General features: G+C 59.9%; 8 protein-coding genes and 1 non-coding gene across 9 annotated transcripts; 2 read left to right on the top strand and 7 right to left on the bottom strand.

Annotated features, from left to right (window-relative positions):
• Positions 1 to 5374: 5374 nt before the first annotated feature.
• A1Q1_06099 (uncharacterized protein) lies at positions 5375 to 5806 on the bottom strand (the record flags this gene model as incomplete). Its single annotated transcript, XM_014321308.1, has 1 exon — positions 5375 to 5806. One exon carries the CDS (start codon positions 5804 to 5806, stop codon positions 5375 to 5377), a length of 432 nt encoding a protein of 143 aa, XP_014176783.1.
• Positions 5807 to 6959: 1153 nt separating this feature from the next.
• A1Q1_t455 lies at positions 6960 to 7042 on the top strand. Its single transcript has one exon. It is a non-coding gene; the product is annotated as a tRNA-Arg (tRNA).
• Positions 7043 to 8411: 1369 nt separating this feature from the next.
• Positions 8412 to 10173, bottom strand: A1Q1_06098 (uncharacterized protein; the record flags this gene model as incomplete). Its single annotated transcript, XM_014321307.1, has 7 exons — positions 8412 to 8639; positions 8714 to 8861; positions 8899 to 9195; positions 9261 to 9615; positions 9778 to 9964; positions 10020 to 10053; positions 10109 to 10173. 7 exons carry the CDS (start codon positions 10171 to 10173, stop codon positions 8412 to 8414), a joined length of 1314 nt encoding a protein of 437 aa, XP_014176782.1.
• A 977-nt stretch (positions 10174 to 11150) lies between these two features.
• A1Q1_06097 (uncharacterized protein) lies at positions 11151 to 14462 on the top strand (the record flags this gene model as incomplete). The annotated part of the gene is made up of 1 exon (XM_014321306.1): positions 11151 to 14462. The coding sequence occupies one exon, from the start codon at positions 11151 to 11153 to the stop codon at positions 14460 to 14462; it is 3312 nt and encodes a 1103-aa protein (XP_014176781.1).
• A 158-nt stretch (positions 14463 to 14620) lies between these two features.
• A1Q1_06096 (uncharacterized protein) lies at positions 14621 to 16150 on the bottom strand (the record flags this gene model as incomplete). The annotated part of the gene is made up of 4 exons (XM_014321305.1): positions 14621 to 14686; positions 14747 to 14874; positions 14913 to 15455; positions 15646 to 16150. The coding sequence occupies 4 exons, from the start codon at positions 16148 to 16150 to the stop codon at positions 14621 to 14623; spliced, it is 1242 nt and encodes a 413-aa protein (XP_014176780.1).
• A 519-nt stretch (positions 16151 to 16669) lies between these two features.
• A1Q1_06095 (uncharacterized protein) lies at positions 16670 to 17447 on the bottom strand (the record flags this gene model as incomplete). The annotated part of the gene is made up of 5 exons (XM_014321304.1): positions 16670 to 16923; positions 16962 to 17029; positions 17086 to 17119; positions 17174 to 17299; positions 17348 to 17447. The coding sequence occupies 5 exons, from the start codon at positions 17445 to 17447 to the stop codon at positions 16670 to 16672; spliced, it is 582 nt and encodes a 193-aa protein (XP_014176779.1).
• A 1795-nt stretch (positions 17448 to 19242) lies between these two features.
• On the bottom strand, positions 19243 to 20809 carry A1Q1_06094 (uncharacterized protein; the record flags this gene model as incomplete). Its single annotated transcript, XM_014321303.1, has 4 exons — positions 19243 to 19497; positions 19548 to 19719; positions 19855 to 20017; positions 20404 to 20809. The coding sequence occupies 4 exons, from the start codon at positions 20807 to 20809 to the stop codon at positions 19243 to 19245; spliced, it is 996 nt and encodes a 331-aa protein (XP_014176778.1).
• A 2019-nt stretch (positions 20810 to 22828) lies between these two features.
• On the bottom strand, positions 22829 to 23824 carry A1Q1_06093 (uncharacterized protein; the record flags this gene model as incomplete). The annotated part of the gene is made up of 1 exon (XM_014321302.1): positions 22829 to 23824. The coding sequence occupies one exon, from the start codon at positions 23822 to 23824 to the stop codon at positions 22829 to 22831; it is 996 nt and encodes a 331-aa protein (XP_014176777.1).
• Positions 23825 to 26559: 2735 nt separating this feature from the next.
• On the bottom strand, positions 26560 to 27256 carry A1Q1_06092 (uncharacterized protein; the record flags this gene model as incomplete). Its single annotated transcript, XM_014321301.1, has 3 exons — positions 26560 to 26835; positions 26968 to 27175; positions 27243 to 27256. The coding sequence occupies 3 exons, from the start codon at positions 27254 to 27256 to the stop codon at positions 26560 to 26562; spliced, it is 498 nt and encodes a 165-aa protein (XP_014176776.1).
• Positions 27257 to 27274: the final 18 nt, after the last annotated feature.

The raw sequence follows: 27274 nt of genomic DNA, 5'->3' as shown, positions 1-27274 counted from the left end.
GGCGTCGTTTTGTCGATGCTTGGCAGGAATGCTCGGTTTAAGACGACCGTGGTCAGGCGACGGGACACGCGTGGGCGCGAAGCGAGAGCAGGCCAGAAGCAAACCAGAGCAGGCGGGGCCACACCAGATCCCTTCTGCCAGGGGTAGCGTAAACGGTATGCGGCCTTTGTGCGCACCCAACGACAAAACCTCTGATCATTCTGATGAGTCTGATTAGTGTCTGATCGAGCAGATCTGTGACACGAATAGCAACGCGATCATGCCAGTTGACGCAACCTGGGCCGAGCTAGACGGGAAAGACGGGGTAGTAGACGGGGTAAGCAGACGGGATAGCAGACGAGGTGGACGGAAAAAGGCACCGCACGTAACTTCCGGTTCCAAGCCAGTGGTAAGCCTGTGTAACTCCGACCAAGCTCTGGGGTTTTCCCCACATGTTCCAAATCCGCTCCACACGCTCGTACGCGCGCGCTCCGCCTGGGTTGCACCAGGTGACTTACCTCCACCAGGCGCAGTCCGGCACCGTTCCTGATCAGCCGCGCGCCCCCTTCTCTCTCTCTGGCCCGATATGGCCACTACTACACCCGCTATCCCGAAACCGTAACCCGTCATACCCGTCATCAAGTCTTCGCTTGCCATGTGTCGGTCAAATTTAGCAGCAAGTCTCCGAATGCACCTCTCAACGCCGCGCTGCATAACGGTCGACATTATTACACTGCAGTACGCCGAAGTTCCCACAATCGAGCATGCAATCGAACAACTTACCGGGCATCATGCATAGCCGGTCATGGGCCATGAATCATGACGATCGTTATCTCCTTCTGCTTGCTGCGCAGACGGGATTCTTGCATGAGATCATTGGCCCACACACGGCCGGGACGATCGGCGAGCGCTGACTCGTCGTTTGCATTCTGAAGTCTGGCCACTTCGTCCGTGACCTTCGTGCGGGACAGTCTGCCTGGCCTGCCTGACATCCAGCCTGTGTTGGGCACTGGACAACGAGTGACTGACTCCCCAAGCGACGAGGCCACTGTTCCGCCCAATTCACCCCACAACCCACCCCTCGTAGTGGCTTGCTGTTGGTCCTCATTGCGCTGGAGACGTCAGCCTCGTTCCGTCCAACCTGGCAGTACTCGTATCGCGCGACCGCCTCTTTGGCGCTCGCGATCATCCGCCTCGGTAATGTGACCACAGATGGGGGAGACTGGGGCGGGGATGACGCTGCGGCGCCGTTGGCTGATCACTGACTGGGAGATCAATTGGCGCTGATCTCCCCCACCCTTTCTCTTATCAGTTTCCCCCACTCTATCGCCCAGCCTAGACCACAAATGGACGCGACTGATCTCGCTCGCCTGTTCCTCGGGTAAAGATCGGCGTCGTGGGCCCACCACCACTCCGTGGGGGAGAGGGAGGAAGCATGTGGGGGAGGCGCACATGCATGGAATATGGAACATGCGGCGCGCGTGATGGTCGCAATAGTAGCGAATGTCAGGTGGACTCGTGGTCAGCTGGTACAGACTCAGCCACTAGTGGCAGAATGGCGGAGGCGGTGGCACCCTGGCCAGCTCACGGGAATGTGAGCCGCTCGGAACGAGTTTCCGTCGCCTGGAAGTGTCATGCCAAGCAAGTCGTGGCACAGCGCGGAGATCGGCGGAGGCGCAAGTCTCGAGGCTCGCGGATCGCGGAGGCGGAGGGGCGTATCGAGGACGGCGTTCGGTGCTGAGGCACACTAGGTACATCACTGATCCGGTGTCTCCCCTGTAAAACTCCTACGTCGCTCGCTCGGACGGCTCCCGACCTTGCCCATGCGAGGCACTGCGCCGAGACGACCCCGCGAATGCATGTGTTACGCGCTATGTGTGGGAACTGCTCGTCACCTCATCCTCAGTATCAGCGGGCCACGTCCTCTGCACTCTGGAGGCGTACACCCTGCCAGCAAGCCACCGATCACCTGCTCGTGCCGAGCCACGGAGCCACAATGCCGCTTGAGTGAGGCGCAGTGGGGTCGTTCAGAACGATCTCGAATAGCAAGTCTGCCTAATGACGGAAGTACACCTCTTCGAATGGGCGCATGGGCGCATAACGGGCGTGGCATGGGGTAGGTGCTGAATTCGTGAAATCAGTCCGACAGGCACCGAGGAACACTGACTCTGCTGTTGTTCTTGTCGTGAATGCGTTGCGTGCTAATTCTGCGCCCTCTCCCGAAGAAGATCGTGAGGGATAGCGACAAATGGCCCGCGCAGTCGTCTCGATCACCAGGACCCCGGCTGGGCTCGCGGGTTCGTGCCTTGTGCCAGCCCGCATGTGTTCCACAGGCCGAACTCGAGTTCTCAGGCGACAGAGCCAACTCTGCACCGCACAGTAGGCAACAAGCGAAGCAAACCAGGGGAGGCAGACGCCTGACCGTCGGGGATCGGCGGAGGCGCCCCAGTTTTCGGACTTGAGACACTCATGTTCCTCTGCGCCGCGGCGGTCCTATGGCTCTGCGGCTTGCGCCTCGTTCACGGCTCGCTTACGGCACATTGCGGGTCCCTCGCGGCGTGGGAACGGTCATGACGCGTCTGGAGACAACGTCAGACTGTTCGGCCAGACCTGCGAGATTGCCGCGCACTCGTCTAACGTTTGGCGCAGCAGTTTCATCGCCGACCTCATTACGTTGAGCTGCCTCTTTCGTGCTAAAGCAAGAGCGATCTTGCAAGCGAGCTGCTGCTAGCACGAGTCATTTTGACATTCTGTCGTACGTCGAGGTTCGAAGTACAGACCACGAAATGACCATTTCGGGAGTGCAGAATAGTAAAATAACATCGCCGCATACACATTAAGGTTTCGCCAGGTCGCCAGGTCCCAGGCCCGGATGTCGCCTCCCTGCTTGGCCGAAAACGGGTCGGATGGTCGGCTTGGGACCACACGCGGACTGGCTTTCCGTAGCACACGTAACACTGGGACGTCAACCTCGTCACTCCCTTGCGGCAAAGAGTCAAGTCCGAAAAGCTCTTTCCTTCGACCGATTCGTCCTCGTTACGGTGCCAAGTCTGCGTCGTTAGCGGTGCGAGGGGTCCGCGGCTCCGTCTAGCTGTGCTGGATGCAGACGGAATCATGCGACATCGCTGGCAAGCACTCCGTTGCAGTCACGCATCATTGTCGTGGGGACGGGGATGCGTGGAGGTGTGAATCGCGGAGAGCGGGAGGGCGATTCAGACACGACGTGAATGTGTGCTGGGAACGCACATTGCTGGTTCCGCCTCGTCACGGACCTGGTCTGGACGGTCGCACTCGTTGCTTCTGACGTCGCTGCTCGCTGTGACTGACTGGATACTCACTCTCCCCAACTGATTCTCGCTGACTCTCCGTCTGGCACGTTCGGTGGCACTCCGAGGCTCGAGGCACACGGACGACTGATCGTCGGGAAGTAACCGCTGATTCTGGATATTCTCACGCACGCCAAGGAGACGTTTCTGGGGATGGATTGGATCCCCCACGCAGTACGCAGTACCCCGCTCGCGATCCCGCCGGCTGAGTATCTCACGTTCGGTCTCCCGCCGGCTGAGGCACAACCCTCAACCTTCCTCGACTCAAACAGCCACGGTTCCCCCTTCTTCTTGTACACCCCTTCAATTCTATGCTCCGTATCGGTGTAGAGATCGTCTCGATGGCAATGTCACGATCTGCACCTGCCCCATGCCAAGCTTTCTCGTTTGTGTTCGAACCCCGTTCGAGTAGATTCAAGAATGGTATGTCCGCAGTGGGCGTTGCGGACCGCTCTCCGCCCGGCGATCAGCTGGGTTCTCGACTGCTCGAACTCTGTCTACAGCATGTGCCGGGCGTACCGGGATGCATGCCGGTGTGCATCCCAGTAATGGCGATCTGGGATTCTCTCCTCCGTGCGTTTCACAGCTTGCGCCTGCTTCGTACTCCTTCGTCGTTACGAGGGCGGCACTGGTCATCTGTCCGCCAAACTGGGACGGCACCGCGGCACTGTACATCCTGCGGGCGGGCGGTCCATTCTCCGCTTCTTTGCATTGCATCTCTGGCCACCGGGCCGTTAGCAAACTCTCATCCTCTCTAACGTGCTCGTCGGAAAGTCTACCGGTGACCGTCGACTGACTCGCTTCAGAACGCTCTGACGACAGGCTATCCGACCGGCTCTTTTCGCTCGCGCCGGCACGTTTCGACCTCTTCAACTCAGGCGTTTGACAAAATGAAGGGCTGCATGCAGGAAGATGCACGGTTGCCCACCGCAGGGATGGGAGATCGTCCAGGATCACCCATCCGTGGTCGGAGGTGACCACGGGCCCCTTCGGCGTCTAGCGGTGTTGCGGTGACCACGAGCTATGGTCACCAATTCCACAATTCCACCTCACCAAACACCCACCCCTGCATGAATGCCCTGGTACCCCAGCTCTGGCGCTCGTCCTGAAGCAAGATCGGTGCTCGATTCCAGTGCAATTCGCACCCCGTGCAGGCGCCGCAGAAGAGCACCCGGCGCTGGCCGGTTGCGATCGGGCGCCGGGTGTGACGATGGCGCAAAGCCCGTTCGGCACCGCTCTTCCGGAGCCGGATCTCGGTCGCCCGTCCCAGATCAACCATGCAGTTGTCTGCAGTGTTGAGCTTGATCTGTGCGTGCTGTTCTCTTAATCACCGTCGCTTCCGATACGGAGGGAGCAGTGCTGAAGGGTGTTTGCACAATGAGGGGCGGGCTGGCGCCCGCAGCGGCTAATCTCGGCTCTAGCCGGGGCGGTAAGCGCGTTGCTCCGTGATCGCACTCGCCACGCCATCTGCTGGCTCAGTGTGCCGGTCATCTCCATCTACCATGTCTATTCTTGCTTACCTCTGAGATGCAGCGCAGCTCCGGTCTCGGGGGTCCGGATCGGCCGGCGCCGACATCTCGCAGGTATAGCGCTCACCTGACTGACAGTGGCACTGATAGCTGGATGTGGCTCTTCCCACTGGTGTGCAGGCTGACATGCTGCTTGCAATCGACCAGGAGTGAAACCGCTTTCCACGACAGACTCTGCCTGGACAGCGAATACACAAGCGCGATCACCATCTTAGCTTGAGAGTGTGGAGACCGTCCTCGCATACGGTTCCCATGCTGCGCAAGAGGTATTGCTCGGCAGACCCTCTCCTGCAGGGAGTGCTTACACATCGTCTCCCAGGCTCCACCGTCGGCTGCGGGGTAGGCTACTCAGGCCTGGGGTGTCATCATACCCCGCACAGTGCCCACTGCGTCGGAGAGGACGCAGTGCAGTGCTCAGGATGCAGTACGTGATACTGACGACCTCGCTGACACCGTCATTTCCTCTTCTGACATGGAGAATGGCATCGCCGGCGCTCAAGCCGCTTGACATCACAGCTCTTGCGCGTGCAGCACTCCGACCTAGGGTTGCTCCTCCGCGGATACTGTGCTGAGCGGAGTGGGAAGTGGAGCCTGCGAGAGGCGCCGCAGTCGCAGGGTCCGCGAGTGACAGATCGCCTGTTGTGGCAGATCTGACCGATATTGAGGGTTGAAGAAGTGCGCTGCACTGATGTCACGACGTCGTTCTTCGCTGCTTCCTAGCTGACTTCCTACGCAGTGTTCTCCCACGGAGCGCTGCTGCCTGCCGAATATCGACTTGTTACGCACCTGAGCAGTACGGGGTCTTCTAGGGGCCAGAGGTGAAGTGCGCACATCACTATGAGGGACAGGGGTGACCTGCAAGATCGCTCTTGCGGGGTTCTCACCTACGCCATCCTCCCTGTCTTCATCACATCTATTCGCGGCAGCGTCATCCCACGCTCTCACTCGCTCCTCGTCGGACGTGGCGCTCATTCCGAGGGATGTTCGGATTGCATCCGACGCAGCCATTCAAAGCTATTCGGGTCCCCACTCGGTGGCTGAGCTGTCCACAGGGTCCTCGGTGGCAATTGCCAGACGCCGCGGAAACCGAGCAGTGTGCGCGCAGCCCAAAGAGATCCGTGACTTCGCTCGCAGACATTGGTATAGTCACGGCCTCGGTATAGTCACGGCCTGCTCGGCCCCGCTCCGATCGATCGGCGGACCAACTCCCCAAGTCACTTGTTCCAGAAGAGTATCCGCGCCGACGTACCTTACTATACCTATCGCCCGCCCCGGTCACCGCATTCCCGGCTGGCCCAGGTCCCGGATACCGCGGGGTGCTGCTGGCCGCCATTGATCTCGGCGACGGGCCGCCACCGCTGACGAGCGCGTCTTCAGGAACGTCTCCATTGGTTCATTTCGGGCGGTAACTCTCTTTTCTCACACGACCTGATGGCCGGGAAAGTATTGACGAGTCCTCGTTTGGGCATTCCGAGGCCCTCTGGGCGGTAGTCACCGCTGGGTCGTCGTCGGGTGAGAGGCGGTGTTCGGTGGCAGGCTCGGCGTCGGGCAACAACCGCCACCCCGGCCTTCGGCGTTCGCCCGCCGGCATCAGTTGCCGCGCTGCCGGCGGCATCGACAGAACACACCTGAAGGCCGAGATTGCGGCCTGGGCCGCATAGTCGTGCGCCACATGTCCGGGCCCAGAGAGACCAGATGCCTAGCGAGCGTGCCGGGCGACGACACGGCAGTATCCCCTCGGTCCGGTATGACGGGAGGTGGCATGACTGATCATGCCGCATTCCGCCCCAAGGACGAAAGAGAAGTCTTCCTGCAGGATCCAGCGCAATATCGACCTCTTCGCTGACGAGAGAAGCCCCTCTCCCGAGAAGGGGAAGGAGATCGGGGCCCATTGCTGCTGACTGAGAGGTTCTGGCGATGAAATTTGAGGAAGACCACGTAAGTGCCACTTGACCACGTGGCTCTGGCTTTTCCAAACTTTTGCCTCTGCAAAGACGTTCCAACGCTGCGCAAGCTCGTTCCCCTTCTGCCCGGTCGTGTGTAGATGCTCCCAGGGGATCCAAACGTGCAGAGCAGTTGCTGGGGAGCCCCTCACAGTTTTGCGCTGATCATAGCTTTCATCCAAGGTCGCGTGGCCCAATGGCAAGGCGTCTGACTACGATTTCAGCGATAATCAGGAGATTGCGGGTTCGATCCCCGTCGTGACCTTCCTTTTTGCATTTCTGCGCTCTTGAAGTATCGAAAGGCATCGAGAGAGTATCGAGAGCGATATGTAGAGTCGTTTTGGCTGGTGGATAGTATGGTGGTGTGCTGGGGCGCTAGCGGGAGCAATTTGGGGCGGCAGTGCCACACTGGGCGCTAGCTTGCGCCCCTCGATCGGCGGCGAGGAAGACACGCTCGGGCGATCAAGAAGCCACAGTTGGGTGAGGATTGGCGGCATAGGAGAGTGTAGGTGAGTCAGTGGGTATGGGGTTGTCTTAAGCGTTGCGGTCGCGCGTGCCCAGACGTGTCAGGTGCGCTCGCAGTTGGTGGCGTGGTCGAGGAAGACCAGGCGCTCCAAGCATGCCTCGCCCTCTGTCCCCGCTGTGATGGTGTATCGACCACTGCGACGCTGGCAACCGCTTGGCGTCAGCGCGTCGCAGCATGAGACGTGCCTGAAGGCTGCACTTCAGCGTCAAGGAGACAACTGTCTGGCGAGTTTACCTCTCCGCGGCGTAAGTGGCGTTTGCTTGTTACGCCGGAGCAATTGGTACGGATCACCCATTCGTGGAGACACTCCGCATGTTCGTTTTAATTCTGAGTGGCTCAGTAGCCTGCTGGGGACGTGGTAGGGGCTGAGGCTTGATCTGCCAGTGGCCCAGCGGAGCACTGGTCGAAGGCGCCGGCTGTATGCTCGGGCGGCTGATGCTCGCAGAGGCTCTTCCGTCTCCTCCCCTTCGCACGCTCTAAAACCAGGCAGTATCTGGGCCAGGTGCACTGTTCGAACAATAACGACTCGACGCTAGCAGGACGTTTCACGTAGGTGCGGCGATCACTCTGTCGGCTGCTGCCGCAGTGATCGGAACCCGGTGGAGCTGCCACCGACGCCGCGTCCATCTTCACGGAGTGGGCAACTGCATAAGACTGTCAAGCACGGATCTCAGTCCATCCATAGAAGCACAACGAGCGAGAGCACACAGCGCGCTCAGTGGAAGGGCGTCTTGACATCACGCCTTGACATCTGCCGGCTCGTGCTGTACGAATCGGACATACGGACAGCAACAGGATAGCAAAGTCTTCCAGTTTGCTCAAGCATCAGCATGTCAGCACACAGCATGCGCGCACCCACACACGCTATAACACAGTATTAATCCATCCATAAGACCCTGCAGCCTGATGAAGCCGATTGATTGCTCTACACCGGTGCCTAACAAACACTCGACGCGGAGAGGTGAACTATAAATGGTGAACAGATAACTAAACTATCTGGGGTATACTCTAAACATTGGATAAACTGGCCGGCTCGCGCTGGCACGGCGCGAGATGATGGGGATTTCGTGAGTGATGGGGCGTGGGTGGACAGGAGACCATGTCAAGATCAAGCCTTCTCCGCCTTCTCGGTGATGGCCTCGGGGGTCGACGGCTCAGCAACCGGCGAGCCCTTTCGCGACTTGTGGTGCTTCTTCTTCTTGCCGGCGGCATTCTGGACGAGACGCTCGAGCTCACGGCGCTCCTCGTCGTCCTCGTCCGCCTCGACCGCCTTGAAGATGCCGCCGATGGTCATGATCGCCTTGGCACGTCGGAGGGCGACGTCCTTCGAGATGCCCTGCTCGTACAGCACGGCGTCGACGACGGGACCAAGGATCTGATGTCAGCTTGGCACGCTATCTTACAACTCACGTTGATGACCTCCCAGCGCGTAGCACGCCACGTCGTGAGCAGCATCTTTCCGCTGAGCTCCTCGGCGAGAGCGGCGATCTCCTCCGGCGTTGCGGTTCCGGCAGCCTCGAGCTTCTCCATCTGGGCCATGGCCGTCTGGACACCAACACTGCAACGTCAGCTCCACTCGGCATTCCGGTACTCACGCAGATCCAAGAAGTCCCCAGCCCTCCTTGACCATTCCTCCCTTCTCCTTCAGTCGGCCGAAGAAGCCACCACCAAAGAACTTCTTGCTCTTGATGAAGTTGCCGGCACGGGTGAGGTAGACACCTCCGATCGTCTGAAGCATCTCGACACCAAACGACTCGAGCTTCAGGTCCTCAGCCTCGGTCTTGATGCGCTGCTCAAAGACCTTCGTCTCGGGGTCGTTGACGTCTCCCGGGTTCTTGGCGTCGACATACGGGCGGATGCGCTGGATGAGCTTCTGGGTGAGGTCCTCGATACTGCCTGTCAGCTCAGAGCGCGTGATGTAGCTCACCGGGCCTTGCGCTCCTTCTCCTTCTGGGACTCGAGCTCGTCAAGCTTGGCCTTTTGCTCAGGCGTAAGCTTCGTCTTGCCCTTGACATCCTTGTACTCCTTCTTGCCGGTGTGCTGCGTGAGGTCGGTGGTGCTGCCCTCGGGAGAGCTCTTGCTGGGAGAGGTCGAGCCAGCAGCCGCGGTTCCGGCGGCCGCAGCAGCCGCCCCAGCAGTAGCGGCATCGGCAGCCTTGCCAATCTCAGCAGCAGAGGCGGGCGTGTCAGCCGCCTCCTCAGCCTTGGCAGCCTCCTCCATCGCAGCCTTCTCCTCGGGGGTCATAACAACGTCCATGGTCGACGTAAAGTCCTTCACGAGCGCGATCTCGCCGATGTAGTCCATAAACGCCTCTGTTGATGTCAATCACTCGTTTCGAAGGGGTTGAGGCACGTGCAGCCAGCCGCTTTTGCGCTGAGAAGCAAGGAACTGGCTGTATTCGCACAACGCCTGGACGCCGCCGATACAGGGCGGCTCCCACACGCAGTTGTTCCAGAGTCAGACTTTACACTCACCACCACCGAAGAGCTTGGAGAAGATCTCCTGGGGGTCCTCCATCTGCGTCTCGGGCTTGTTCATAGCTTCCCGGCCGACCTTGTCGTAGAATGCACGGCTGTCGGGGTCGGACAGAACCTGGTAGGCCTCGGAGATCTCCTTGAACTTGGTCTCGGCCTCGGCGGAGGGGTTCTTGTCGGGGTGCCACTGCGAAGAGTTAGCTCGACGCGAGTCTGACGCGGTCAGTGGCGAGTCTACGAACCTTGATCGCAGCCTTGCGGTAAGCCTTCTTGAGCCTGTTTTGATCTGTCAGTGCACAGATTCTGTTGCATGCAAGCTGAGGAAACGTACTCGATGGGGGTGGCGTCGACCTTGACCTCGAGGAGGTCGTAGTAGATGGTGTCCTTGGGCGCCATGGTGAGCGTGTTTTAGGAGGGGTCGATGTGTGAGCAGAATTGAAAAGCAAACAAGGCTCGTTGGACTTTTGGCGGTGGCTGTGACGGGTGACGACGGCGGTGAGGCAGGCCAGGCAGGCCAGGCAGGCGCACGCAGGCGTCAGACGTCCAGGCGCAGCCGAGTGGCCAAGCGGCCAAGCGACGGCCCATCGGACTGTGCCGCCCAGGGATCTCGTTAAGGGGCCATTAGCATTGACACTAAGGACGCGCTGAAAGCAAAACAGAAAAATCAAAACAAATTTTGTTAATGAGTCATAGAACGCCGAGCGTGATGGCCGCAGTTGCCACGTGGGGAGCACGCACCTGCACGAAGGTGGACTCTGCGCATTCCCAGGATTGTCAGGTCCGAAGCAGAGGGCGACTGGCCCGCAGCCCAGGCCCTCACTGTCTTTTCCCGTTCCGCAGCAGTTGGAGACTGTAATGTCGTCTGTCGCCGCAATCCTCACCTGGGCCCGCAGCTAGTGCTCGATACCACTCAAGATCATTCTCTTCGCCGTACCCGCAGCAATCCCACTCGTCACCCTTGACATATACAATCTTCGCATCCACTTCTTCTCTCCATCAGCGAAACCATATCCATCACTGTACCCCGCATCGATCGGTCCGCATAGTCTCTCCACCAGGATCGCACAGTCACTCGTCATCGCACTTGGTTCCTTTTGCCTCCTCCATTGTCAAACGCACAACTCTATCGCCTCAGCATTCTCGCCAGCATAATGTGTCCATAATCTCCCTTCACGCACCTGTGTCTGAGTAATAGTCGCCTATGGACGCTTCTCTGGCCGCAGGTCCTTCGCGGCCTCGGCACCCAAACGAAGGCTTCCTTCCCCCAGTACCCTCCATTCACCGACGTAACGCACCACCTCCGCCACCTTCAAAGTGAGTTTAGGTTACACCAGTGATGAGGGCTGACAACAGCAGACCAAGACCGTATGAGTATGACCGCGAAGAAGACAGCGTCGGAGGACAACGCAGCGCACCCTCCTCCCCTCGGTGAGTGCGGGTCGCACGACTTGAAACTGACTGCGCCCAGACACCGATCCAGACACGATCGAGACCGTCGACCACATGATCGTTCCAAGGAGTTTGATCGTGGGCTCCCAGCTTCAGCCTCTCGGAGGCAGCTGTTCGATCCGTCAGCGCCGCCGGTACCCCGCAGGTCAGAATCGAGCACACGACATCCGCAGCCGTCGCCGGCGCGTGACGACCGGCGACCCCAGCCGAATGGTCGGAGGCACCTGTACGACCCCGATGCTCCACCGCTACCTCCGTCCCCACATCGTCTGCCGCGGCAAGATGATGGCAGACACCGGAATGCCGGACATCACCGTCTATTCGACCCCGCACTCCATGATCCCGTGCAATTCGGCCGACCTCCACCAGACCCTGCGACGTCTCCGCAGTTAAGTGTTTTGCGTCGGCCCTCCCCCGCACACAGAACTCCGGAGGAAGAGGCGGACCGGGAACGGGAGCGACGGAGACGACGGGAAGGGAGTGAGCGGGGCAGCTCACATCCTAGTCGTCGCCACAACAACTCGGATACTCGCAGTCGTGGGAGCCGCAGTAGCGAAGGCAGCGAGAGCTTGCGTGATCGGGAGCGCGGCCGCGGAGAAGGTGACTCTGGCGCTAAGGCTTACCTGAAGGCCAGCTACAAGGAGATCGGCGCGCTCGAACAAAGCCTCGGGGGCATGCACCGCAAGATGGACTCGGACCCAGAAGCGGGCATCTCCGTGCTTCTCGACCCCTCAGAGCGTAACGATCCGTCACGGCGGAATGACATCAACGCATGGGCCGAGCTGGTCAGCATGCACAAGAAGCTTGCCGACTGCCACCACCACTTTCTCAAGATCTCGCTCGACCCACAGGTACCCCCTGGCCTCCGCCAGTCCCCGCTTAGGTATAACATCCCTGTCCGGCTATGGCAGGTTGGCTTCCATTTGCTGCTGGAGCGCCTTCGCTTCGCCTGGATGTCTCACAACGCGATCGCGCACGATCTCCTGACTGATTTCATCTATTACGCGTACCAGTTCTACAATGGACTTTACGAGGACGACATGCTGTCCTCCTTCCGCTCTGCCTGGATCGAGGCGCTCGGCGACCTGGCGCGATACCGCATGGCAGTGGCGTGCGCTGAAGGCGACAGCAAGGATGCCGCCAAGCAGAAGAAGGCGCGAGAGGCGCGGATAGACGATGGCGATTCGGACAACGAGCAGCCAATACCATCCGGCGCTAGTATTGGGCAGGAGGTCGCGGACAATTGGGACGTTGAGGAACGCGAGACATGGCGCGTGACCGCCCGAGACTGGTACGCGAAGGGCATCATCGAGAAGCCGGGCGAAGGTCGCTTGCACCACCACCTGGCGCTGCTCTGCCGCGACGTGCGAGGGCGCGAGGGCCACGCACTGTACCATTTCACGAAGAGTCTCTGCGCATCACATCCGTTTGAGACCAGCCGTGAGAGCGTGCTGCCCTTATTCGACTCTGCGCTGCAATACCAGCGCTCTGCACCGGAGGCCACGGCGATGGACCTTTTCGTACGCCTGCACGGCATGCTGTTCACGAAGATCCAGCTCGACGACTTTTCCACAGTCATGTCGCGTTTCATGGAGCGACTGGAGGAGGACGCGAACCTAGACGGTGTCAGCCGCAAGGCATGCGTGACGCAGGTCGACTGGCTGCTCATGGGCGTCGTGAATCTAACTGCGATGCTGCAGTATGGTGCAGAGAGTGGGCCGATCCGCAAGGCGCTCGCGCAGGAGGGTGCCGCGCGTCGGAGACAACACATTGCCGACGGCATTGCTGAACAGGCCGAGCCGGACGGCGATGACGATGCGTCTCAGGCGACCGAGCCGGTCGAGGAGCCGCCAGTACTCTCCGACGGCCCTCCTCCAGTCACCTTTACGCACGCGCTCGAGCTTGCGTTTACCGTCCTCGACTTTGTCTTCAAGCATCCCTTCCGGCAGCAGGGACTGTACCAGGTGCTTAACCCGTACCTCACAACCCTCCTGACCTTCCTCGCGACGATCTTCCGACACCCTGCGGCCGGCGCACCGCTCGTCACCTCGATGCCTTGGCGTCATCTTGCCGACTTCTTGAACAGCCAGGGGCTCGAGCTCCGCGAGGAGACGCGCCTCGTGACACCTGCGCCTCTGCCAGAGGATTGGATGATGCGCGGAATGGAGTGGATCGGCCGGCGGGTCTACGAGCGCGGATTCTGGAAGACCAAATCCAACTCACGCGGTTCGTCCGGTGGGCCTGCAGTGCCCCGCTCGGGCGAGCGGTTCCAGAGCGAGATGGACGTGCTTCTTGCCAACTTTGACTCGGGGCTGGACCTCAACGAGGGTGTTGTCGAGGACGAGACTGCGGACCAGACCGACGGCCCCGTCGCCGTGAACGAGCGGCGCCGCCGCCGTTTAGCCTGGGCTGCGGGCGTGCTCGCAGCGCATGTTGAGGGTTTCGTCATTGAGGACGGGCGCGTCGCCATCCGCGGTGTGCTCGCGCAAGTCATCGACGCTCAGGAGGCGCAGCGAGCGCGCGAGAAGGCCGAGGCGGACGCCTGGCTCGCCCGCCGGCCGAAGGACACGGAGGAGCTGTCGGACAGCGACGACGACGACCCCGCGCTCGCCGTCGTGCGCGAGCAACGGCGACACCTGCGCTCGGTGCTCAAGCTGCCCACAGGCCGGAGTGGCGGGCGCAAGGCGCGCACGCCGAAGAGCACCCACCGCATCGTGCCGGGCTACACCATCCTGGTGTTCGACACGAACGTACTCCTGGGCTCTCTGTCGCTTTTCGCCCGCCTGGTGGAGGGCGGACAGTGGAGCGTCATCGTCCCCCTTCCCGTCGTGACTGAGCTCGACGGCCTCAGTCGCAACCCGCCGCCACTCGGCAGCGAAGCCTCATCCGCAGTTGGCTACTTAGAGGCGCGCATCCGCACGCACGCGCTCACGCTCAAGATCCAGACGACGCGCGGCAACTACCTGACCGACCTGCTCATCCGCGCCGAGCATCTCGACTTCAAGGCCAGCGTCCAGAACGCGAGCAAGAGCATGGACGACCTCATCCTCGACGTCGCGGCGTTCCAGGCGCGGCACTTCCAGGACCGTTCCGGCATTCTCGGCATGCCCGCGCCAGAGGACAAGGCGACGCAGGTGCTTCTCATCACGTTTGACCGCAATATGCGCCTCAAGGCGCGCGCGCGCGGCATCGAGGCCGCAGACGAGAGGGAGCTGGCGACCATCCTGGGCAAATAGGTAGCTTGTGATCTAGCAGACATCAAACAATGTATCCAGTTGTACTTGTACCTTGCTCTTTTGGACATTCGTTACATGCGCACTGCTAACTGATGACTGATGTGACGACCGGGAATCTCTACAACATGGCCGGCGAAGGCTCTTACAGATTGGGTGGCCTAGGCCATCTCCCACACGTACTCGTGCAGGTCAAAGCCGCCCTTCTGGAACGGGCGCCTCTTAAGCTGTTCCCCGATCCGCCAGTCCTGACTGTCAGCTCACATTCGCACCCAGTAAGTACTCACGGCTGCTTTGGCATCCCCGGTCCAGCTCGGCATGACCTCGACGCCGTGCGAGTGCAGGGTCGAGTAGACGGCGCACGTCCTCCTCGCGAGCTGTTCGAGGTGGGACTGGATCGGGCGGTTTTCCGAGCCTGTATACGTGTCAGCGGGTCTCAGCACGACTACTTACGCAGGATGGCCGCGTTGATCTGGTTCGCGAGGGCGATGCGGCGGCGCTGGTCGACAAAGCCGCGTAGCGGGCAGTCGTCGCGCTCGAGCTCTGACTCCGAGTAGGCTAACAGGCCGCTGAGGTCTTTGACCTCTTTCACGTACGAGGCGGCGACGTCGGGCTTGAACTGGCTCACGATGCGGTGGATCTCATTCCAGGCCTCAGTCAGCTGCTTGATCTGCGCGTCCGAGAGGCCCGACTCCTTAGCTGATCCGTTCAGCGAGCCGACTGAGCTGCCGGGCGACCCCGGCGTCGAGAGGTTATTCCGGTACGACTCGATCCAGGCCTGGATCTGGAGGTTGAGCGCGACGTGCTCGGGCGCGTACGAGTGCGAGAAGACTGGTGTCTGGTGCGGCGGGATGCTCGTTGGTGGCGCAGGGGGCTGAAGCACCGTCGTCCCGTTTGACGAGGAGCTGCTCTTTCGCATCAGCACGGTGGGGAAGTGCTGCTGGATGCCAGAGACTGCGCGGGGAATCGCCCCATTCAGAATCGCATCGATGATCACTGCTCACGTTAGCACTTCGGTCATCTGCGGTCACCGGAAAGTGGAGGGACAGGGTGGAGGTCTTGTGAGAACCACGCTCATGTAAGCGAGCACCACCAACCCGTTACCATGCTTATACTATGTAACGTTGCGATGCGACAGCAAAGCATATGCTGGTGCTGACTTCGCGTGACCTCTCCCGGTACTCACCTCGTCGGTGGTCGATAGACTCCAAGGTCGCCTGATCAATGGCCGGCACGCCGTCGCCCTTGATCGCGCCCTTGCCGTTCGTGCTGTTGCCGTTTGCTGGTGCGTCCTCCTTGATGGTGTCGGGCGCTGGGGTCGGCGTTCCCGGACTCGTGGCCGCAAGCCTGCGCGCCGCCGCTGCAGCGAGCGCCGCGCGAATAGGTGACTCGCCCACGGCCCCTCCAGCACTTGCTGGAGTCGCTGGGGTCGCGGGAGTACCAAGAGCGCCGGAATCAATCCCGCCGTCATCGACGTCCATTCCCTCCTCGCCCTCTACGCGCTCTGATGACGGCGTCGATGTACTGCTGCATGGGGCGGACGGGACGCGCGACGACGACAGCACCTTTGCAGTCCCCGCGAATCCAGAGTTGATGACATAGTCGAGCACCACGTCGTGCTGGTCATTAGTGGTGGGGTTTGGGTGGCGGTGGGCTGTGCTTACCAGGGTGAGGGGGCGTGACTTCTCCATGCTGGAGAAGGTGGGCGAGAGGACAGTGATCTTGAAAGTAGAGGGACCTGCCAGAGTCCAGGGCAGCAGAGTCGCAATGTGTGAAAGTTGGAACAATCGACAGTCGCAAGATTAGAGATATATGGGAGGAAGGAAGACGGGGCCTGACCTGTTGCCATCATGCGTCATGCGGTCGAAGCCTAGCTGCGGCTATAGATTCCATTCAACACGGTAATAGCAATCGGCCACCAGCCATGACAAGCCCACTATGAAACCCTCTAAATGTCATTCCTCTGTCAACACCAGTTTGCACGGGTCGATGCATTTCCACGCTCCAAAAGTGGTGCTCGCCGACACGCGTATTATATACCATGCATAGTAGGTCCACACTGTTAATTCACAGCAGTTGCGATAATCGCGACATGAACGAAGTATATCAGTGTCCACTGTGCGGACCGTTATCGAGAGGGAACCGGAGTGGGCATTTCGATCAAGCAGAGAGAAGGGTTTGAGGGCGATGCTCTTGGGACGTCAACTCGCTTAGGCGACAGCGACGTAGGCGAGCGCGGCGGCACCGGCAGCGAGAGCGGTAGCGGCCATGTTCTGCTGAGCGCCGCTGGAGGCGGAGGCCGAGGGAGCGCTCGAAGCGCCCGACTTGGAGGCAGAGGCACCGGCAGAGCCAGTGGCAGACTCGGAAGCAGAAGTCTGGGGCTTGCCGCTCAGGTCCTGGTTCTGGTCGGGGTAGGCAGAGCCCTTGGGCTTGACCTCGAACTCCTGCGACTGGCCGTAGACACCTATCACATCAGTTCTCCAGTCTGGCAGTGTTACTTACGCTGGCCCTGGTAGATGGAGTCAACGATAGTGATGAAGTAGCCCTTGGCAGGCTTAACACCAGGGGGGCTGTGCCAAGTCAGCCGCGTGACATTCCAGTGTCTCGTGTCTCGAATTTTACTTACAGCGTCAGGAGGGTCGAGTAGTCGTAAACGTTGGCTGTAGATGATCAGAGTGCGTTTCAGAAAGGCTATGCGTCAGGAGAGCACTTACTGATGGCCTTGATGGCGAGGGTTCCGCCGGCAATGACATTGTTGTCCTTGTGGTTGATGTAGACGGTGGTCGAGTCAGAGGGGTTTCCGGCAGCCCAAGCGAGCTTGTTCTCAGACTCCTCGATCCCTTGGCAAGTCAGTCGGTCGTCCGGCGATTAAAAGAGCTGAGACTTACACCACCAAGTGGGAGAGGGGGCGGTGATGGTGAGGTTCTGGGAGGCCTGGGCGAGAGCCGAGGCGGCGACGGTGAGGGCGGCAAGGGCCTTGAAGAGCATCGTGAATGAACGTGTGGGAGGAGATCGGGGGTACGGGGTGAAGAGTGTGAAGGCGAAGACGAGGAAGCCGAGGGCGGACAGGAGGTAGAGGAAGTTGCAAGTTGGGGTGAGAAAGAGGAAGGAAGCAATGATTGGAAGGGGAGGGCGTAGGGCAGGGAGCGACGAAGCGGGGGCTGCAAGTGAGCAGCGGCCAGTCTCGCGTTCGAGGATCGAGGGGCCAGTGGGCGGGCGGGCGGGTGACGGGCCATCGGACGGCAGGGCCGGGCAGACTGGGCTGGACGGGGGTGAATCTGTGTGTGTGTGCGACAAGGATGCATGCCCTTAGGCCATTTGGTTCAGGCCAGCGCCTCCCAAGCCCAACAAGCCAGCGGGGCTGGCAGGCATGGCAGGCTTGGTTGCAAGCTACTGGCCTACTGGGCTATGGGCTATCGTATACCGTTTCGGTTTGGGGAATCCAATGAACCCAAGCACTCAAGCACAGCAGGTAGCCCAGGTGAGCTAGGTGAGCGTCTCGGACCTGTTTGCTTCAACGATGCCATGCTATTGCAATCAGGGATTGAACGCCCACTGCCCTATCCGGTCCCCTGATCCTACAGCCGATGTGCGCTGGCTGGCTGGCTGTGTTGGCTGGGCGTGTCTTACACTGACCGCTTACCGTTTCCACAGGGCGCGCGCTGCCGCCCTATGCTTCGGCCCTGTCGCTTTATTTGCCATGAGCGCCGGAGCGCCTCCCTCGTGCTCTACAATTGTCACTCGCCGTGCTCGCCCCCCTACTGTCGCGCTTCCTTGCGCCGTTTCATTTCAATTTTCCTCATCCCGTGCATCCCACCGTCCTCCTCATGAGCTTGGCCCCCACACTAACCCGTACCAGCAACCTACAGTATACTCATTGCTTAATTGCGAAATTGCTTGCATTAGCATTATAGTTTGCTGCTCTTCTGTGGCCTGTGGACCGTCGCGGATCTGGCAGCCACGCGTGTCTTTCGTGCCATGTTTGGCGGATCGTTCAGGAACAAAACGAGCCTCTATTTCGCTGGCTAGACCATGCGCGCATCCCTACAGCGGTATCGTGCAGTCGACTGTGGCCATGGCAGGATGCGTGTCCTCGTACATAACGTGATAATCTTACAAAACAGTGTCTCTGTGAATATGTATGGTACAGCGTGTCTCTATGATATGCGACATCCGGTGTCTAGGTGGTGAAGAGAGGAGGTCGATGGTGATCGGTGGAGGAGGACTGTGCCAGGAAGCGTGTGATTTGTGGGGTCACGTTCCGATTCTGAAATGTGGATTCTTGACGCGTTTTTGTGGGTTGGGAGGGTAGGATCCGAAGGGTCCGATTTGTCCAAGCTATCGCCAGGCACGCCGTCGCCAGGAGCGTGCGACACCGCCCCTTCCTCCAGCTCTCTCTTTTCACCCGACGGAACCCCCCACTCTTCAAACTCGGCTCAGCGGCGACAGCGATGTGGAGGATGCCAGGCCCAGCGCCAATGTCGAGAACAACATTAGCAGGGTCGGCGGAGTGATGGTGGTTGATGAGGCCGAGTCATCGCTGGCTGGCGGCGACGACGACGACGAGTAGCCCGCGGGCAACATGATTTGCGATCCTTCCTTCTTGATTTCAAACGGCTCCGAGACAGAATAGACTGTGCGCTCGTCAGCACAGCTGTACCGCCTGCGTGGGCTCGGCCGGAGCCGCGCGTCGACTTACCTGTTCCATTACCGGCGTCCTTGATGTGTATAACGAATCCTTTGCCAGCGTGCGCACTGTGAGGGCGGTCAGGGTACGTTTCTCTTAATAGAGGCGGCGTGTGGGGAAGATTGCGAGGATGATTGGGGTGATGAGGAGGATGATGGCGACGGGACCAGACAGCGCGACGACCATAAGGAGGAAGGCGAGGAAGACCATGGTCGAAAAGATGTTGCGGCCTAGAACCTTGGTGACGGAGTTGGGAACAGTGAAATGTGGAACCGATGCTGAAGCAAAGTGTAGATACGGAACGACAGGGGGGACAGAGTTACAAGCTCTCTGCGCCAAGTTGATGCCGCACTTTGATCACGCAGTAGCTGCAATACGCAGCCGTACGCAGCCGGACACACATTTTCGTCGCAGAGCCGTCGCAGAGCCGCTGAACAGGGGTGGTACGACTCTGGACACACTGCACAGACGAGCTGCACGCGCGACACGTTCTTCCCGGGCGCCTGAGCGCCCTGCCACGCCCTGCGCGCCCTGCCGCATGAGCCAGGCACCGCAAGCCTTGGCATGCCGAACCTGATAGGCCAGGGCAAGGCCCAGAGGCCCAAGAGATGCGAGGAGTGGGCGTGCCAGCATACCAGCCGGGCGTACGAGACGAGTGGAGGTAGAGGGGGCTGATCTCTGGACAAGGAACTTTTGATTTCTACTCACGGGAACCCTGCAATGAACGTTCGGCTTGATGCACCGGGTGTCACTCTCGATGCCAGTCGGTATGTGTAGTTGAGCAACGATCTATCCATGTTGAAGAGCTCAACGTTGACAGAGACGGGCAGGGCCGGTGCCCACTGTGCGACGGCTTCTGCATTGAGCGTCCCTGTTTTCGTCAGCTTTCTGACTCGTGTTGGACGTCTGTCGTGACTGGGATGTGCGCGAACGCTGGCTCTCTGATCGTAATAGGACGAAAGGATGCCGAGCGCCGACCATGGGCGGCCAAGGCTGATCCGCCGCCCGGCAGAAGCCTCGTTCATAGGGTTCAAACAGCCACTCAACAGCACAAGTGCCCTGCACATCGAGACGGGCCGGCCAGCACCCTTCGCGTTGTCATGGTGAATGACAAAGTGGTCGGCAGGGGTTCTGCGGTCTACGGGCTGTGACCGCTCGCCGAGGGCGGTTTACGCCGATTCCAGAATCACTCCCGTCCGACCACGCCCAGCACTTGGCACCATACCGATTCCCCTCTGTACATATCTTGGTACTCACACCAGAGGTTTGCTCCAGGGAATGTAACCTTGGTACCAGCTTGCAAGCCAGTGGGTATCGGCTCCATGCCGCTGGTGGCGGTGTGCTTCACTGTGACCGTCTCATAGGTGGTACCGGGTGGGAAACTGAAGCCGGGCACGGGGGTAGACTTAATGTCTGCGGGAGGGGTCGTCGTTAATGTTGTGAGAGTGAACACCTTCTGTTCGGTCTGCTGCGGCTGGCCGGCCTCAGGCGTGGTGGGCGTTGGCGCCTCCCCACCTGCGTCGGAGCCCTCTACCCCTAACGGCGCTTGCGTCGCCGCCAGCACATGGGGCGCATGTGACGTGCTGGCAACGGTCAGGTCACCTTGCCCGCGGACACTGGCCGCGAGAACGCTGGCCACTGCAACGATGACTCGCAATCGCATGAGTGCAGACCTGCAAGGCAAGCCCGCCGGGAGAAGGTGGGGTCGGAGATGGCGGTGAGGCGGAACGTGAGGGATTGCCGTCGTGGTAGCCGGGTGAGGTCACAGGAAACGTAGCCGAGTGGGAACTACTGGCGAAAGTGAACTAGTCGGTAGAACAGAGTAGTGAAGATCTGGTATAGACAAATGTTCGATGGGTGAAGGAGCGAGGGTGCGAAGTGCCGTGTGAGTGATCGAACTGTGACGGAGAGGAAGAATGAGGAGGGCTCCGAATCGTCAAAGTCGTAACCCTCCCGGTAATGTAGCACTGGTTGCCAAGTGAGAACCAAGAGGCACACCAACCTTGTTGCTCGCCACCCGAGGAGTCGAGACAGGCCGACGTAGAAGGAGCCTGCTGATCAAGGCCTTAGCGAGTCGCAGTCGTAGTCGTCGACACCACCAACGGAGAGCCTATAAAGTGTCTCTATTCAAAGTCTGTGCGGATGCATGCATCGTGGTATGCTGTGACTGGTTTCGGGGTTGTTCGTCGCAGCAGTAGGCTATGCTACGCATGCTTCTAGTCGATCCACAGCTGCCTAGCTGCAGCGCATGCCAATGCTACATGGCGGCAGGCGGAGGGTATGCCTTGGCTGAAAATAATGGTAGACATGGTGAAACCCTGGGCGGGAAGGCCACCAGGGCAACAGGAACATCACCTGCTGGGCATGAGCTTGTTGTAGTCCGACTTTGACGCTCTAGCGCCAGAGCCAGCCCTGTAGACGACTACTTTCCCAGCCCCGGAGCCAACTGCCGCGCCGTGAGATCGTTAACGCATCGCGGAATTGCGGCTTTCAGATGACGAGCCCGCACCACGCAGCTCAGCGAACCCGCCGTGCCCGTACGCAATGTAGCGGCCTCGCGTCGCCTCGCCTTGTCAGGGCGATGCTGAATGACGGACGCCGACTCACACCTCGGTGTGCGGCCTCGACAGATCTTCCGCTCAGTCAGCGCATCACCTACGCAAGCTCTCCGCAAATTGCCCGGCGGTATCACAACGGGATTGCATCGAACTTATGCTTGGGCTTAGTGTCGCGGTACGTAAGGTTTATGCAGTTTCAGTTCACTCGAACATACCTTTAAACTTGTCACGCAATTGGAGTGCTCTATCGGGATGCAAGCAAGCCCCTGGTTCCCACAGCCCTCCTAGAGCCTGATTGCACCAGGGACAGCGAGTGCCAAAGCGCTCGTGCTAGGGCCCGCAGATCAAAGCGAGAAGTGAACGTCTGCTACGGACACATGTGGTCATGGCGACGTGCGTGCATCCGCCCAGTTCGTGAGCGGTCTATGCTTATCGATGAACCCTTTGTCACCTCATGCCAGTACCCATCTGCCCTCCGCTAACGTGGTAAGGTACAAAAGGTGTTTTCTCGAGCTATTGAAGGGTCCAGGAAGACGAGGATAGTGTCTAAACCTACAGCCAGACTGCAAGCGGACCACTGAACGACGGGCGCAGGCTCTTCGACGTCCTCGTGACTGCGGAAGCGTCGCTGCAAGCGCGACGAAACACAGCCAAAGGGCGGCATGACGCTGCAAAGTCTTGTTTTGCCTGCCCGCTGGGTCCCTAGGATGCTACAGTCATTGACATGGTCACACCGCTCTCGAAACCGGCGGATGCGTGTCAAGATGAAACATCAGCTCGGGAGTCCCGGCCTGATTGGCTCCAATCAGTGGCTGAACCGTGGTATCACGCAGTACTGATCATCGGCCACTCGGTCACTCAAGTTCTCACTCGTCGCAAGTGGCCGTAGTTCACATTTGGTGGAGCCGCTCAAAGATTACATTAACGAGGGTACATCAAGCTGCAGCTTTGACAGCTCAACCTAATAAGGAACTTAAAGCCATCGTGAGATAGCCAACTAACGAAGCAGTGCGAGCAGCTCGCAAGGGTTCTACGTGATTTAAGGGAGTCGGTGTTTTTCGATGGCGGCATTTCGTTTGTCGATGATTAGAAGACCGACAAACGCTAAACCAGCAATTGCGACTTTACTTAGAAGACGGCAGCGATGATCGCAGCGGCGACAGCGGCGCCCGCGATCGGGGTTCCGCTGCTGGCCCCGCTGCCGCTACCGCCCTACCGCCGCTAGGGGCAGCAGAGGCACCAGAGGACTGAGATCCAAGGGCTGCGCTGGACATGGACGAAGCAGCGTTACCGCCAGACTGGGAAGCTCCCGACTGTGAGGACATGCCGGACTGTCCGCTAGGAGTGGCCGAGCTGTCGCCGCCGGCGCCTCCGGCACCGGTCTGGCTCGAGTCGGCGCCGCCGGCGGAAGAGGTTGGCTGGGCATCGCCGCCAGAGGTCTGCGAAGCGTCGCCACCCTGCGACGTCTGCTCGCCGGCGGGGGCGGAGGAAGTCTGCGAAGCGTCGGCACCGTCGCCGCCAGCGGACGAGGTCTGCGAAGCGTCGGCGCCGTCACCACCGGCGGACGAGGTCTGCGAAGCGTCGGCGCCGTCACCACCGGCGGACGAGGTCTGCGAAGCGTCGGCGCCGTCACCACCGGCGGACGAGGTCTGCGAAGCGTCGGCGCCGTCACCACCGGCGGACGAGGTCTGCGAAGCGTCGGCGCCGTCACCACCGGCGGACGAGGTCTGCGAAGCGTCGGCGCCGTCACCACCGGCGGACGAGGTCTGCGAAGCGTCGGCGCCGTCACCACCGGCGGACGAGGTCTGCGAAGCGTCGGCGCCGTCACCACCGGCGGACGAGGTCTGCGAAGCGTCGGCGCCGTCACCACCGGCGGACGAGGTCTGCGAAGCGTCGGCGCCGTCACCACCGGCGGACGAGGTCTGCGAAGCGTCGGCGCCGTCACCACCAGCGGACGAGGTCTGCTGGCCCTGGTCGCCGCCGCCGGCAGAGGACTGCTCGCCGGTGTTACCACCAGTGGCAGAGGCAACGGCAGACTCAGCAGCGGAGGTAGCCGACTGGGCAGCGTTCTGGGCAGCAACGAGGCCCGTGAGGAGGAGAGCGAGAGTAGCGAAACGCATTGCGATTAAATGAGTGTTTGTGTTTGGGGTGATGGGAGGGAAGAGTCTATGGAGCAGTGTGGCCTCGGCGGGTCTTTTATATCAAACGTTGGCGTGGGAGAATCCATCCTTCGTCCTTGGGGCATGTTTGGCACTGACGGAGTGAAGCCCGCGGCCCAAGGCAGTCCGTCGGCGCAGTAGTGCAGGCAAGGCACTCATGAGAGTTCAGCCCGAAGCTGCAAAACAGGGGCAACACGGAGACAGTGACCAGGCCAGAAACTGTGGATGACAACATATTCCGCAGCAGCTCAGCAAGACCCCCAGGCCTTCTCCGAGGCCGTTCCAAACCCGCCAAGGTCCTCTGCCCCTAGGCGGCGGCGCCGAACCGGAGGAGAGGACAATGGCGGAGGCTGTTGGGCCAACATTGCCCCAGGTCCAAACCTCCACATGGCCTGGACTGAACTACGAGGAGAGCTGGTGGCATTGCCTCTCGGCGCGGAGAGGGGGAGGGCAGCTAAGAGATATCCTCGGATGATCTGCATGAGCTGGGTTCACAAGGCACATTGAGGCAGTAATCGCCACGGGGTGGAGTCAGCGCCGGCAGGAAGAACCAGGAAAAGTCGACGGTATGATAGTCCCGGGTGTTGGTACGAAGAGGACAGATTGCCCAATTGTGTCGATTTCAGGAACCGCTCAGAATGCCGAGAGTGGGCATGAGTGGCCCCAATGTTCTGGCAACCAGACTATTTCCGGGCTGGGGCCTGATGGGCAACAAAGCGGTCTGTAGGGGTAAAATTCCCAGGCGACTTGATTGCTTTACGTCGTCTGGCTTTTTGCCCTTTACACGTCTCGAAGTCTGGGACAACCTAGGCAGGGCGGGGTTGGTTTACCCTCACCGGCTGAGGGTATCAGTTGACCCCGGACCTGGCGTGTTCAGGTACTCTGACAAACCTTACTCCAGGCTCGTTCAGCCTCAATCAAGCTTTCTAAGAGGTGTTTGGTGAAGAACCCGCTTGTGCCACAGCGGCTCGCTCAATGAAAAGGGCATGCGGCCAAACACCGCACTGGATGTGGGTAGGCCACTGCCATATCGTGGACTACCTTGGTCTGTAGGGCTACAGGAGGGATAGAAGCGCGCTGATACTTGTGTTGCTTGCCCCGGTGCTTGCTTGCCAAGCCCCATGAGGAGATCAATAGCGAAATGCGCAGTCATAAAGTTGCATCAAGGCACTCTTGCGACCATGAGCATGGCGTACGCCGCAGCATTCGTGTGTTGACACGGCGATGACTTGCTCCCGACGCATGGAGAGTCTGTACCGATATCTGAATCCAGTCCCACCTTTCCTCAAGAGCTGACCTTGCACAGATTATCTCGGTCGCGAGTGCTGCCGACCTGACGTCACATGTTTCCCGCCCAGATGTTTTAGTTCTTCCAGGCGCGCGGCCAGAGACTCACACAGTTCACCAACTTTCACATGTCAGACTCGTGGTTGTGATATCATCTATCAAGATCTCCGTGCGCAGCAAAGGGCCCGTTTTTCCGTGGGAAGAAGGTCAAGTAGCCGAGTACGCAGAGCATACCGCGCGGAGTGGAGGCACCTTGGCAGAGGACTTTTTAGCCACCGCTCAAGAAGAGTACGTGCTCGCAGTTGCCATACGGCCATAATCTTATGGCCAACGCTTTGCTTGGGCCCGGCGCGGCACGCAAGACAGTGGCGGTGCGCTGTACAAACAGCAAAAGAGCAGCAGGAACGCAGACGGGCAATACTTGCCTGGCCTTGGAGGTGCCCTCCTTGGATACTGGCAGTTTGTTTCGGTCTCCGTTTGGTCTCGTGCATGGCCTGTCCAATGAAAGCCCCTCGAATATTGCGTGCATCTCCCGATTCAGCGATTGCGGCAACAACAGTCGAGGCACAGCTGCGCACGTTCGAGCATCACCGCCGCCTTTGAGGATTAGTGTGGCGGCCTCGAATTCGACTCGGCGGCCCGGCGAAGGCCGGTGCCTCCGGGTTGCCGCAGCTGATGTGGGCAAAACGATGAGGGCCACACGGACCCGCGCCTCCTGCTTCGAACTTAACTGAAGATGTTGCAAGTACGGCCTCATTTCTTCCCCTCAACTCGTCTCGCACACTTGCCTTTACTTTTATCAAAGATCTCACACCTAAAGAGCTACGTTCGCCGGGAGGCTTTCTTGGGTTGTGCTGGAGGACGTAGCACCTCTCCAGTCACAGTCCTCGCGTTCGCCGAAGAAGTGTCTGGTTTCTGTTCCTCAGCAGCGTCGAAAAGTCAGTGCATGCACCTCAGCTGATGAGCTAGCCGTGATCGTGTCCCATCAATCGAGGCAAGAGGTATGCCAGGTTGGGGAGAGACCTGAGGTGCCTGGAGCCGCTAGACACTGGCGGCCCAGAACGGGTCGATGACATGGCTGGGACACGAGGAGCCTTCCGAGGTATGCAATCGAGTGTTACTGTTGGCCATCTCTACGTTGCGACATGGTTGTCTCTCATCACGGTACGGGTTCCGAACGCGTCGGGGGCGACTACCATGCTCATAGCAGCCAGCCTTCATAGCCGTGCTCAGTGGTTGATGCATTCTGATACGTCGATGGGTCTAGATCGGAGCCTTCCAGTCGATGGACGGAAGTCCCCATTCAGTCGGCTGGAGCTCCTGCAAATGTTCAAGGATCTGCTTCGACCCATAAGTCTCGTCAGGGTTGAGAGCGCGAAGCTCGGGGTCCGGAATCCAGACCACTGTCGTCAGTGCACGAAGCGACCAGTCCACACACCGTTCATGCCCGCAGCAACGCCCGCCTCGACACCCAGTCGGGCGTCCTCAAACACTAGCCCCCTGCCTCGCTCAGCAGCCTGTTCAGGCGAGCACGAATCCGCAGTACCAACGTCCCGACCCAGCTTGTTGGCAGCGGCGAGGAAAATGTCCGGTTTGGGCTTTCCCCTTCCAGGGGCAACCTCTGGCGAGTCGGCCGTGAGGATGCAGGTAGGGTGGAAGTGGGAGAAGAGCTCTGGCAGGTGACCCTGGCGTCAGGTGGACCCTCTTACACTACGTACCGTCTTCAAGTCAAAGTTGCGTTTGCTGGAACCAGTCGCCAGAGCGATAGGGATGCCAGCTTTGCTCTGCTGGTTAGCAGAGGCAGTGTCTCAACTCACGAGACCCTGCACCAGCTCGACAGCGCCACGCATCGGCGGAACCTCCTTGAACATGCGGTCCTGCTCGCGTGCGCGCTCCTCGAGATAGTCGTCAATGCTAAGCTTGTCTTCAAGGCCAGGAAAGTGAGAGTACAGGTATTCAGCCGCTGCTCGCTGCACTTGCCAGTCAGCGCCTTTCTCGCCGTCCACAAACCCTTTCCCATGAGCCCTGCCTTGATGTCCCAGGTCATCGTGAGGCCATACCGGGCCAGAATATCGTCTGTGGTTAAACTGACTGTCCCTGCAGCATGGCGTACTTGTTACGACA

The sequence above is a fragment of the Trichosporon asahii genome (assembly GCF_000293215.1).
Source record: "Trichosporon asahii var. asahii CBS 2479 unplaced genomic scaffold scaffold00075, whole genome shotgun sequence".
NCBI classification, from domain to species: domain Eukaryota; kingdom Fungi; phylum Basidiomycota; class Tremellomycetes; order Trichosporonales; family Trichosporonaceae; genus Trichosporon; species Trichosporon asahii.
This window is presented reverse-complemented; position numbering and strand designations above follow the sequence as displayed.